We start from the raw sequence: 14,281 nt of genomic DNA, 5'->3' as shown, positions 1-14,281 counted from the left end.
GTCTTCATTTTCCTCATTTGAGCTGGTCTCTGGCTCAAAACTGTACGACTGGAGAGCTACAACATTGCTCACCATTTTTAATGCGCTGGTAAGGTTAAGTTGGGGTTGTGAGGGGCTGTAAGCTAGCCGGACAGAATTTAAACAAAGGGTTGATGGGAAAGGAGGACAAGCTCACTCTGTGCCAACAATCTCGGCCACAACTCAGAGGCAAATGTTTAATGAGCTACTGGCTGCAAAAACTTTGTTCCAGAATAATTATTTGAAAATAGATCAAAAGATGACTGGAGTGGGACATTAAAAGCAAAACAAAAACTGAAAGGAAAACAGCTGTCAACTGTGGACTTTTTAATTTTCTTTTTTTTTTTTTTAGCTGCAGCACATTACAACATAAAGATGTCAGGAGTGACAAAGCATTTAAGGTAATGTCTGAGTAAAACACCTACCAAGGGGTTTCTGAAGAATTCATATTTGGCATAGTTCTTCCTGAAGAGGAATCTACCGTCACTGTTCATGGAGGCCTGGACTTGAACCACCAACTCATGGTCCTCTAGACAGCGCTCTGAGAGGGGACAAAGCAACAACACAGCAATGACAAACCTGCCATATTTAGACTATGATTGTGTCCAAACTCCTCCGCTAATCGCTACAAAGTGCACTACAGACCTACAGACCGACCGACCAATCGATAGATAGAAAGAGCTATTGACATTTTCTAGTGTTGTCCAAATCTACAATTTATAAAATCCAGTGTCCTAGAAATTTCTAAGAAGTCTCTGAGAAAAACCTGTGTGCATGGATGCTCAATAGATTGGTGAATATAGACCACAATGCATTGCGCTTGCAATGCATGCAAAAAAAACTGTATTTTAATTCACTTTTTTTTAATAAACCATCCAAGTTTTCATCATCAGAACACAGTGGATTCATAATTAATCTTAATACAATATTCATATTTTTAAATTTTTGTTTTACTTTGGGTTAGGGTTAGATTTGCTGTTAAAAAAAGTAGTGAGCACGGTGTCCGGATGTCCAAAGTCCATTTCAGACTGAATCCTTCCATATTGGTGATAATTGGGGGGTTGAATGCTTTGACAAATGAACATTGGTTTTTTTTTATCAAAGCGGCTTGACTCATCATTATATAATGAAGGAAATCTGAAAAAAATTCAACATAACTTTTTGGACCTTCACAACCCAGGAGTAAAGAGGAACTCATGTTCTTGTGTGACAACAATACAACCTTTAAAAACAAAAAAAAAAAAAACATGGCATCACCATACGAAGGAACAGAAACGGAAAAAGGTTGTCCTTTGATGTGAAATAGACAGATAAACCAAAGAACAACAATAAAGAAACCTCGTAAAGATATTCTTGAAACTGATAAGAGTAACATTATCCACAGTTTGTACTGATGTGAACTGAAAGGCCGCAAGGTGAGAGTGAAAGGCTCCATAAAAAGGCCTGTTTATGGTTTGCAGCTGCATATGGGGACAAGTCATTAAATGTTCAGAGAAATGTTTTGTGGTCCGAAGAGCTAAACTGGAAATGCTGAAGGAAAAAGTTCCCTGCCTTTGAGTACAGTGGTGTTAATGTCAAGTTGTGGGAACGCATTACTGCCGCAAAGACTGTTGGGCAAAAGGTTTCCTCTATTTATTTAATTTGGGGAAGTAGAAAAAAATAATTCATATACTAATTTATTTGTCACTAGCTTCTACTGAAAAAGGAACAGAAACCCCAAAGGAAATTGAAAGCAAAGTGAAAACTGATAATTCTTTGTAATTTTCCAAAAAGTAAAAAGTAACACATCCAGGCAAATCAAGTCGTCTCCTCTCCCCGTTTGTGCATAGTTATGTCATGTTTAAGCACTCAACATTTTTTCCAGCTGTTACACGTTTGCATTGTATTGTTGCACAGGCTTAGAGCCCACTTAAGGCGGTATTAGGTGTCCTTCAAACCGTGACCCTGCAAGAATTCGTGCCTTGGGCCAAAGGGAGGTAGTTGTTCTGTCACAAAGAAACCATGATGAAACTCAACTTAAGTCCATTACCATAGTTCTCCATTATGCCATCTTATAAACGACTTATTTCCATTTAGAGTGAATGTTATTCAAATTTGTTCATTTAAAGCCATGTCTCACAGCCACTGCATACATTTTGTGGATATTGCATGGAGGAAAATTGGTCATACGTTAATATATGTGAAAAAAAGTGAGAAGAATTTTTGTCTATACGTGAAAATTTCCCCGATGTATCATGAATGAGCCACGTTAAAGCCACAGAAAAAGTGTAAATAAACCACGCAAAGAACTCGTAAATCCACATACAACATGAACCGTGCATGATTATTGTGCTGTTTATAAACAATTCATTAGTGATTTGTGCGCCAATTAACTAATTTTATCGTGATATATGTGCCATATATGCGATATGAAAGTTATACATATTGGTGGTACATGCGTGAAAGTCCGTTAGACATAAGTGAAACGGTTGTGGATTTTTATGCATCTCATAAAAATCGTGCACAATTGCATGAGATTTGCCTGATAATTGTGTATTAAAATACGCATAAACTGCGTAATTCAGAACTGACGAAGAACGCAAGAAACACTTCTGAATTATGTATGTCACGCATTTATCACGACAGACCGAAATTTCATACACAGCAAAATCTGCAAAATCTATGTAGAGGCTGTGTGACACGGCCTTTGAGCATGGCTTTCGAACTGCAAACTGCACAAAAGAAAACTTTGTTCCTGCACAAATGTTATCCTCAGTCCTTTTACTGCGTTCTCATTGCAGTGTCACCTTCTTTCCATTTCACTGCACTGCCAATGTGGTGAGACAGTCATGTTTGTGTCTGTGACTCACTACAGCAGCTTTAGCTTGCTCTGCCCTACTTGTTAACCTTTGGGAACTGAGAAAAGGTCAGCGTTACTTATCCTAAAGGGTCATTTGATCCCTTCAGCCAGTGTGTGGCCAGGCTGTGTACATTTTCATATGTTGGAAATGCTAAATTTAAAATCTACAAAAAGAAATCTGTGCGCGTCACAGTTGTCCTGCGGTAAATTTCTTCTTTTTTTTTCTTCTGAAAGCAAAAATTAAGCTGAAGTTTAACTTCAAGCTTGAAATAGCCCAATCACTGTAATCAAAGAAGACTAATGCCACAAAATAAAATGTAAGCTGGATATTTTTGCTGCTCTTTAACATAACCCCATGTGAAACCATCGCTCCATGCAAAAGCTTCTCTTTCAACAAACACTAAATAGACTGCTGCTTCATCACAGGCCATTTTCTGCAACGGCTAAACACCAAATGCTATAAATAGTTATTCTAGATGGGAAAAGAATACAGTTGCAGTGCAGGTGCTTCAGAGTGACAGAAGGGCTATAATGGAATAGTGAATCGCAGCCAAAGATGATGTCATTCAAACAAACCAACATCCCTCCATTTGATAGCACCCAGTTAGCCAGCAGCACAGAGGGGAAAAAAACAGATCAAGAGGTTAGGGTTATATATTGGGTTACAGCCTTGGGAGTCTGTAGTTTGCAATGCGCAGTATATTTTCTGGTGGGTCCCTCCCCCTACAGAAAAAACACCCAGGACAAACACTCTGACGAAAATGCCGCTACGCCATCTATCTTCCTGCTAAATCCACCTTTATATGAAAAGATGAAAAGACAACGTTCTCTCAAACATCTGTTATGAGGCCCAGCTTCTCCTTCCCAAACTTCCTCATAATGGCCTTCTCTTCTGGGGGGAAGCTGGGTTGTTAACGCTTAGCGAGCCACAACTTACTGTTTGATAGCCAAGTCCAACAGAAAAGTCATCCCCGACATGAATGCAAAGCTTTCACCCCCCACCCCCAATCATGTGGCAGCATTTAAATAACACAGTGTAAATATTGTTTTGCTGGGAAATTTTTGCTAAATCACTAATTACAAAGGAATATCTTAGTAGTGTATTGCATTTTGTGAGTTTTTTTTGGTGTCAAATTTAGTGAAAAACTGTTTCCTTTACAGGTTTAGTGTAAAAAAAGCCGTCAGAGTTGATACTAGCGACAGGAACAGAGAAAAATGACATTAGTTCATGAATGTCTGTGCGAAATCCTATTTAGAGAAAAGAAGAAGTGAAAAACGGACTGCTGTCTTAATTTTTTTTTTTACTTATTAAATTGATTCGTATATGGTCTTTTGTGTTTGTATGACAGTGTTATAGATTTTTTAAACTACATCAGTTAAAAAAAAATTCAGATGAAGTAGATTTTAATTTAGCTTTCATTAACAACAAAAAACAATTTTTTGCTCTTCATTTCAAAATTTTGCATTCATATTTTTATGATATTTATCTATTTAGCACTTTTTTAAGGCTATGTCCCCTTCCCTACTCCCACTAAAAAAGTATATAGTGCGGGGCTATCTAGTGCCCTGAATCTTAAAAGCAATTCCAATTTTCCAAAGTAAAAACCTAATAAATATGAACCTTTTATGAAGACTATTTATGAATCCACTGTGTTCTGATGATAAAAATTTGGATGGTGTATAAAAATATCAATTAAAATACAATCTCTTTCACAAAAATTGTTTAAACGCAAGGCATTTTGGTCTATATTTGCCGTTGTAGTGAGCAACGATATACACTAGTTTGTCGTAGAATTCTGGAAAATTTCGAGTACTCGGTTATGGAATTGTAGATTTGGACAGCGCTACAAAATGGTGAAACGCACTATAAAGTGCACCAAGTAGTGAGTAGTGAAGGAATTCAGACAGCCTGAAACAGCATCTATGATGTCACGTGACCTCTGGCTCAAGGAAGAAAAAAGCTGGGGTGGGTTTAAAAGCTCACCAGGCTGCACATCCACTTTTGAAGATCAATAATATGCTGTCCTATTCTTTAATGTCTCATCTGAGCTTTAAATAAATAGCTGAAATATTTTATTAAGAAAAAGTTAAACGGATTTATTATAGATTAAAACGTACATTCATCATACAACAGCACAACTCTAACAAACAACTGATACATATGGTTTGTGAATAAATTGGCAGCTTCAAGCTTCAACAAATTGGCCATAAAAATATCATGATAAAAACAAAAAGTACACCAAAACGGCGGATGTAGCCGGTAATCATGTGATGAAAACAGAGCCGGAAAGAAAGGAACCGGGGAGTCGCAGACAAATTTAAAGCAATGATTGTCCTATTATCAGACAAAAAAAAAAGGGTTCAACTGTTCATTTGTTAGAACACTTATTTGAACACCACTGAAAATGCTTTTCTGTGTCTCATCACGTGGCACCCCAGCGCTGCTGTTACGTCATCCTAAAAGCTACCTTGCAGTTCCTTAACAGAATGCCATAACACCACAACGATGACACACAGCAACTCATTAAAATGTGGTCAGATGAATGCAGGCTCATTTAAGTCATTATTAACGTGATACACATTGCTTGTCCCAACAATCTATGTCATAAACACTTATCAGTGTACCTTAATACCCGACGTCTCCTCAGCACAGCAGTTGCTAAAATCCTCTGAGTTAAAGCACACAAGGCACATCTCATTGCCAGTAACCGCCTCGCAGCATGCCTTCGGCGTACCGAAGTAACAAGCAAAAAGTGTTGTCCCCTACGTTCAAAACTGATAATTGACATGAAAAGTTTTAATAAGTGAACAGTCCCAACAATTATTGGTAAAGCGCAGCACCTCTGTCTTTCTCTTGTTTTTTTGCCCCGCCCTTGTAGTTCCTGGCCAATGACTGAAGAGATATTTGGTCACGTGGTTTAGTTTACAGGCTATGGTCTGGAACAGGATACTCCACTTGACAGCAGTCTAAACACAGACCAAACCCAAGATTCGGGACTCGACCCAGAACAAATTAAGCTGACTCAGAAAAAGGATTTTCCCCGTCTGAATACACCCTTAAATTCAGTATGAAAATCTAAAACATTGCATTATATTCTTTAGCTTCCACTGATTTCCATTCAATAGCAACTCTGTATATACTATTATTTTTATCAGCTGCCTCTAAATAATTTACTTGTCAACACATAAATAAGTGCTCTTCGCCACAGCCACCGAGTTGTTCTTGGTTGGATCATTAGATGTTCTGGCTCTGTGCATGCCTGCGCTACACAATGTCCCCATGCACTCATGCCTGCATGAGAATATGCGCCTACCATATCATCTACCCAAGTATGAAGGGCATGCATGCATGCATGGGTACACACCTGTGCAAGTCGCCGACTATATTGCATGTCTCGGCCTACCCCGCAGCCTGCCATTGTCTGCACGAGTAAATGAGTGTGCAAGTGTCCGTTCGTGTGTGTCGATGGGTGCTTGAATAGCATGTCAGGCCCACCAAGGCGCAGCCACTTACCTAGCCCCAGTAGTGGGTGGTGTTCAACAAGCACCCAACTGTTGTCATCCAAACAATGGCTTTTATACACCAGGAGCTGGCACAGGTCCCTGGCCATCATGTCAGCTGGGATCTCGACGACTTTACCAACGCCATCCTCGCTGAAGATCTTCACAATCTGGAGGGGGAAAAGCAGACACAATGACCATTTTATAGATAAACTTTTTGCAAAGAAATTCGTGACAATCACTTTTTACAGTGTACAGAACAAGAAAAAAAAAGACTTTAGGACAGATCGGTTTTAAAGGCTCGGCTAATAGGTGGGTGAAACCAGTTATTTTCTTTAAACACTGGCAAAGTATTTGTCATATAGCACCCCGTGAACTATACCCTCCAGAAGCCTGTCATTATGACACACAATAGAAAAGAACAGACTCTTAAGACTATGTAGTAATTGTGGTCTTAGAAATCAGAGACATACTCCTCTTACAGCCACTTGTAGGTGTAATATAGAAGCAAATATACTGCGCAGTATAACAAGCATCTGCTCTTGTGAACACAAAGTCGAAATGGCTATACACACCATGCTGTTACTTAAAATGGAGGGAAGGAAGAAGTTTCCTATTATAGCTTCCCAGGAAAACATATGTTAACTATTCAAAAGGCAAACTTGTGCTTGTGACTTCAACTGGTTTAATGCAAGTGTTTTCTTCTTTAGGATCTTTAGTTTTATCCATCGGGGTACTTTAAGCTTTGAGCAGTCCACATATAGTCGGCGCAAATAAATCTGGAATAATCAAACGTAACAGCATGTGGTTAATAAATGGAATAAATGTGTTGCGTGGATGCATTTAAATTAACAGGACGAACATTCAGCAGCTCACAGAAAAAACTGGAGCAGCCTACTTAACCTCCAGAGGGATCCAGCCTTGTTAGCCTACACAAGAAGCCAGTCTACCCAACGCTCACTTGTAATGGATCTGTACAACTAAAGATTTGCAACAAAAAAAAAACAAAAAAAAATCTAATTTCTTTTCAGAACATAGAACCAGTTCCCAGATAGAACAAAATTCCTCTGACATATCAGACTTTTTTTTTTTTTTTATTGCTCTGCTCCTATGCTGAAAAGGCAAACTGGCCCCTTGAGGTATTTACACATTCAATTTCAAGCTGGGATGGCAGAACGGCAAACACGGACGGAGTCACATTGTAAAAGAAGACATGATGGAACGGAGACGTTCCAGGAGAGGTCAAACGCAGAAAGAAAGCTGCCTTACCTCCACGGCTTGCAATAGACAGCAGTCCGGCGAACACGAAGGCATTTTGGACTGAGTCTGGCTCCCCAAAGTCACATACACACTGAGTCACCACAGTTTCTATGACAAAAAACCTTCCTGCACTGTTGCCTAGTCTCCTTCCACAAAGGAAGATGGAAAATTGAAGGCCAACTACCTGGGTTATAGCTAGATCCTCAGTCTATCTGTAGGCATCCGGGTGTATCCTCAAAAAAGAAGGGAAAAAAAAAAGGGGGGGGGGGGGGGGGGGGGGGGGAAGAAAAAAAAAGAAAAAGAAGAGTCTGTGTGACCCAAAGCCAGGTTTGTGTGCAGCACACAGGACAGAAACAGTCCAAGTCAGCGTTTGAATGGCAGCAGGTAACAGTGCAGTGCTTCCAGTGCCGGCTCAGTCTGACAACTATCGCTCTTCCTCTCCTTCCTTCCCTCTCCCTCCCCCTCACAAAGGGTTACAGCCACCGCCACGGGCTCCAAGGCACACTGAATCAAACCACACGCTCACCGACCAATCATAAAGCTCCAGCGGGCTGATGTAATCATTCCCACACAGACCTAGGCACACAGAAGCACACACACCCTCCCTGAGAGGCATACACACTCCAGCAGACAGACGCAATGTCATGCACAGACACAGCCAACTTTTTCAGGCCCCTCTAAAGCTGCCTGCCTCAGTTTCTTTTTCGAGCTTGATGCATGGGGGATCATTTGAGCAGGGTGTGGAGCGGGCAGGAGGAGGAGAAGAAGGGGGGGGGAAAAGAGAAAAGTTGTTATCTTTTTGCTCCAAGTTTTTATGTTTTTTTTTTTCTTTTCGTTTTTTTTCACCTCTTCACTTCTCCCTCCCATTCTTTGCTGCCATTCCTTCTTTCCCCCAGCCCAACTTTGAACTCAGCAGTCAGATCTTGCTGCCTCTTACTGTAAGTCTCATTACAGAGCAAATGAAACGAAACAAAGCTGGAGCAGCACAGGATTCTGACCTTCTGCTGCTTCCCTAGTGCTTTGCTTTGTGCCAACATTTTTTCTTTTTTTTCTGTAAGAGAGAATAAAAAATGAAAGTTTTTGCAACTCCTACCCTACAGAACACTTCTTTCTAGCTGTGCTGTTTAATCAGAAGTTGCCCACTTCAATGAAAATTAGATTTTGTTGTGTTCTTGTTGCATTTTACACATGATAAAGGACGTATGTAAAGAAAATCAAAAATGGATTTCTGAGTATTTCTTTGATCAAATTGTTGTAAATCAGGAGCGAATGAAGAAATGCTGTTGGTAAAAGCTTCTTGCTGTGACATAGGTGCTACAGTCAGCAGGCCATAAGCTCCCTGCTTCGCTCCGTTCCGATGGATCCACTTGTGGATCGTCTACAAGCCTGGCTCCAAAGTGTACAGCAGAGTCACTCGCCATTCTTGTTGCACCGCTGTAAACTAGTGGGAGAAAGTGTAAAAAAAAAAAAAGGATAATGGGAATTGGGGTAAGCGTCCTAAGCACCAACAGTCTCCCAAGAAGACCTGGCTGCAGACAAGAAGATGGCGCTCAGACACCATTAGCCAGAATGCGAAGTCCGGAACAGGGAGCTTTTTTTTGTCAAAAAATACTTATTTAACTGGTGACCTTAACAGTCACGTGTTTTTCTTTTTTAGCTTTGAACCTTTGACACTGGAGACGTGTCTGTCAAAACCTATTATGCTCTTTGACATACCGTGACGCCTTACCGGATCAATATGAATCAGCTGATCCAGACAGAAAAGTGTCTCGTACACCAATATGCAACGCATTACTGTTATAAAGTGTTTCATACCTGCGCAAAGTCGTTTTTTCCCCTTAAAATTAGCTGATTCACATTTGTTGTGTGAAGGGTTGAAAAGTTACGGTAGTCCAAGTAAGGAGCCAAAGCTCTTCCTGTATCTGAACGCTTCTGTTAATATTCTTTATTGAAGGGAATAAAAATGATTACCATTTTTTGCCCCATTTTAAGCTCATCTTGCACACTAAACAGTTTATTCACATGAAAAAGTTTGTATAAAAGGTACTGCTATTCTCAAATCTTTTTAGTTTTAGCTTCCGGCTAATGATGTATGGGCACCATCTTGTCTGCAACCAGGTCCCCCTCAAAGCTCCTCCCAACGCTCAAAGGTAAATTACTAATGAACTACTGCCGATCTGGAGAAACTGTCCCAGAAAACGACTGTTTTTTTCTTAAAACTTTGGCTAAAAAACATAATCAAATAAACAACAACACTGTTAACTATTTTAAAATTGCTCAAAAGCTGATCGGAGAGGGACTTTAAATAAAACATTTATTCTTTGCTTTGGGAAAGCATTAGGTGCGTGTAATGTATTCATTCAAGGAAGGATGAATGAAATGGTGGCAAAAGGCACAAGAGGCTTGAGGACGCAATTCCCGTTTACAACAGAGGGAAACTTTGAAGAGTCAAAGAGGGAGGGAACAGGGGAACTTTGAGCCTGAGAGATAGGAAAGCAAGCGATTATACATGCACAGAGGCACGTATGTGGGTGTGTAAGGGATAAGGAAGAAATTGACATAGACGGATGTGAAAGGGGGAATGAATAAGAGTGGGAAGCAGAAGGAAGTGAGAGCGGGAGACGCAGTCTGGTGACACACTGCAGCAGAATGTGGTGGATGAATGCTGTCTACTATTAACTGCGAGTCGGGCCTGCACAGCTGTGTTCCTACCCACCCCCTCACCGCCACAGCGCTTGCTCACACGGGCCAACATACACTCCTCGGTCTTCGTCACAGTTTGCCAGTAAAAGGGGAAAGCCCACAAATGGTTGCATACATAATAAATGGTGTTGCAAAGATTTATGCACACCGTGACACAGTTTATAGCAAATATTTGTGTATTTAAAGAAAAAGATAACACACTGAAAAAGATTTGAGAACTGGGAAAAATGATCATAAAGCAAGATTTTTCTTTCTTTGTCCAATAGATTAAAGGAAAGGCACAAAAATTTGACTCCTTTGTGATGAGTTCATCAGGTTCAACGTAGGGGTTAAGTCAAAACAAAACTAAAAAATTGCCCCAAGGCAAAGAAAAAGTCTTTGTTTTGGAATAATTGAGATAATACAAGTGTCGACTCAAATTCAAAAAACGATTCTGAGGCGTGGCAAGAAGCCACAGCAGGATTATGTCTTTCTATGTGTTTCTCACTTGAGCGGGAACTAGAATGTTATAGAGCAAAAGGAACTGGCAATTCCAGATCTGAAAAAGAGATGCGTTTACTAAATAAACAAATGAGGAGAAAAAAAATCCACTTCTAGTCACACATGACAGGAACTTTATGAACACTGCTACATTGCAAAATCCTGTTTAATTCACCTCCTGTAAACAGCGCCAGAGGTTCACACACTATTATGTCAAACAGATTAATTACAGAGAAAAAGGGGCGAATGATCCACTTGACTTCTCGAAACTGCTTGAAAATACCAGTGAAACTGGAATTACATAATGCAGAAAGCAAGAGATTGAACTAACATAAGGAGGCTTTGTGGTGGAAGGAGAAACCAGGACAGAGCGTAGGCAGCTGGTAGGAGAGTACATTAAAAAAAATGTAAGTAGCCACCATGAAGTTATCCACTGGCTTGTAGACTTGAATATTTTCTTGTTGGCCTTTCTAGCTGTGGATTTTTACAGGAAAAAGTGATTCATGAGTCTGGGAATAATGGCACTGTATAGGGTAAGTATTGGAAAAATTCGAAAAAAATATGTATTCATTCATATTTACTTATCCAGCATGGGTCCTTAGGCAAGACCCTTCATGCTACTGCCTAACTATGTAGTCACAAAGGGGGCCGCAGTCTGGGTCTCCCTGTGCCGGTCCCAAGCCCGGATAAAATACAGGCTTGTGTCAGGACGGCATCCGGCATGAAAATCTCTACCAGACAACCTGTGTTAATCAGTGAAAGCTGTGGCTGTGGCGAGGATGTGCCAAAAGGTGAACAACAATAACTTCAACATTTTGTCAAAAAGTACATTTAGAGAAACTAAACTGTCCTTCTTTTTATAGCAGAAACTTTTTTGGTTTCATTCATTCATTCATTCATTTTCTTAACCCACTATATCCCTTTCGTGGTCATGGGATTGCCGACTGCTGTTGGGCAAAGGCGGAGTACTCCCTGGACAGGTCGCCAGTCTGTCGCCGGGCACACAATCACTCCCCCACACACTCCCACATGCACACCTAGGGATACTTTTGAGCAACCAGTTAACCCATGAAGCATGTGTTTGGACTATGGGTAGAAGCCTGAGTGCCCAGAGAAAAGTCACACCTGCACGGGGTGAACATGCAAACTCCACAAAGGAGGGTCTCAGCTGGGATTCAAACCTGGGCTTCTCGCTGTGAAGTGAGAGCAATAACCACTGCACCAGCTACTTTTTAGAAAAAATCTGTGTAGAATATACGTAATTTTTTACTTTTTTCTTAAAATACAAGATGGTCTTAAGTTGTTTTCATTAATATCCACATTTAATTAGAGAGAGGCTCAAAGTTAACCTCCTGTAGAGCGTTAGCTGACATCGAAGCAGTGAGGGGGACAAACTGCATTTTGTATTTCAGTCATACAAAAATTGATGGCTTTCGTTTTAAAATTTTACATATTTCATGAAAAATAATGTTACTCCTGACAAGAGCAAAGACTTTTTTGCTTATGGCCATCTCATTTTATTACAAGTTGCTTAGAAATTGTATAAATGTCTAATGACATATTTAACTGTGAGTGGTTCTCTCAACAGTAAGATGAATGAGATCCGTTGAAAGAGAGCATAGTTCTAATGGTTGACTTGAATCAACACAATGCCTGAGATTTATGTCATAGGCCATCTTAAGAGTTAAGAAAAATCAATGATCGAGTGCGTGCAATCAAGCATTTAGAAAGATTCTTTTGTTCTTTTAATCAAGTCGTCATTCAGACGGAGGGCAGAGCAGGGCCTCTCCACCAATCTGATGACTCAGGTCTGAAAGCTGACCAGTGATGTAATTCCTTTGGGACAAACTGAAAGCCTAATGCAACACACATACACATACACACACACACACATTTGCACAATCCATCAGACCCTCAGGCACCCAGATGTGCGTTTAAACATTTAAAGATCCATAAATCATCACTGCAAAGTACGTGCACATTTACACTATAGTGCACTTTCTGCAAACAGACACACTCTGGGACACCTTAATGTCACAGCTGTGGAGATAAAATAAAAAAACTAAAATAAACCCCCCAAATGGATCGAACCATCATTGAACTGTGAATTGCACAGGCCATCCTAAAACTAATACAGATGGAGTTTGAAGCTCAAGTGTTTCTATGCAGCAACCAACACCGATCACTTTGTGAAGTGCCGTCAAGTCTATATATAGTTATGCTGATATTACGCACACATTACAAGCCCTTACATCAGACAGAAGTTGGTAAAAGACTTGGAGTCATTAGGCTCAAAATCCAGCATACACTTTAAAAGCCATGAAATACAATGATGCTGTGAGGCATCTAAAAGGGAATCTGGGAAACAGCTGTGTTACTGAGAGGAGTCAGCACTGGCAGAACTGTAGAAAAACACAAAATAAACCTTGTAGCATAATTGCTGCCAAATATAGAACCCTTTAGGTCGGGTCTTCAGAGTATAGTCATATGCAAACTCAACACTAATGCCATCCTACTTGTCAGCCCTTTCTGGTGAAATATGGGGATTTTCTTTTTGACTCACCTCCGAAGGGGACTTCTTTGACCAAAGATTATTGCTAGAAGTAATGTATAATTCTGGTTGGTGCTATCAGGAACCAAAGCCCTCCAACGATCCATCGCCATATGCAAAGTCTGAATCTAATGGGCAAAGATTGCTGTAACACAGCTCATGGCAGTCGGTTTTAACCCTTTAACACTAAGGAAGTTAAATGGCGACACCTAAATAACCCATGCTCTTTGACATAATGCAACTCCTCAACGGTTCACATAATCAACTGATGAAGCAGCTTTGCACCAATATGTACCAACACGTTGCTAATGTAAAATGTTGCATAATGGTGCAAAGGCGCTGTTCTCCACGACAGAACCCGTTGATTTACATCAATTGTGTAACCACTTCCCTACTGTAAAAGGCTGCTTTTTTCCGCTTCAGCATAGGCTGGAATTACATTAATTGCATAAACGGTTGAAGAGTTACCCTGGGCTCACACTGCATCTGATCCGGCTGCGGTACGGCCGCCGGGGTCTTTACGTAACTTGAAAAGTGCGAGAGGCCGGCATCTCCCACGCTCCGAATCCTAATTTTGGCTAGATGCCGGAGTGAGCCGGAGCATTTTTTTGTGAATTTGGGGCAAATTAAAGACCTTACAGAAATTATGCGATCGTAAAGTGCATTCGGTACATGTTTTCAAATTACCGTACTCGCCATGTTTTCACCGTGATGTAAACATTATGGCATTTCCACTGACACTGGGTCACAAAGTGTGTGATAGAGCGTCATATCTGTCATTTAACACCATGGATGATGAGAAACTAATCATAGAGGTTCAAACCACCCCATCCTTTATGATACAGCACATGCTTTTTATGAGGATAACGACAAAAAGGACAGGACTGCAGCCATCCATAGCCAATGTGAGTCATCTGCCGTACATAGAC

At 40.4% G+C, this 14,281-nt stretch overlaps 1 protein-coding gene across 4 annotated transcripts in view; it reads right to left on the bottom strand.

The window, feature by feature from the left end:
* grb10 (growth factor receptor bound protein 10) overlaps positions 1 to 14,281 on the bottom strand; it is a 96,361-nt gene that overhangs the window by 9,496 nt on the left and 72,584 nt on the right. For all 4 annotated transcript variants that reach the window (XM_011485039.3, XM_011485040.3, XM_011485038.3 and 1 more), the window contains 2 exons: positions 6,372 to 6,528; positions 444 to 559 (listed from right to left, as the gene is read on the bottom strand). In XM_011485039.3, the coding sequence (XP_011483341.1) occupies positions 444 to 559; positions 6,372 to 6,528 (273 nt within the window). The remainder of the gene's footprint in view (positions 1 to 443; positions 560 to 6,371; positions 6,529 to 14,281) is intronic.

This window comes from Oryzias latipes, chromosome 16 (genome assembly GCF_002234675.1).
Source record: "Oryzias latipes chromosome 16, ASM223467v1".
Lineage (NCBI taxonomy): Eukaryota > Metazoa > Chordata > Actinopteri > Beloniformes > Adrianichthyidae > Oryzias > Oryzias latipes.
The sequence above is the reverse complement of the archived record's forward strand: the minus strand, read 5'-3'. Positions and strand labels throughout refer to the sequence as shown.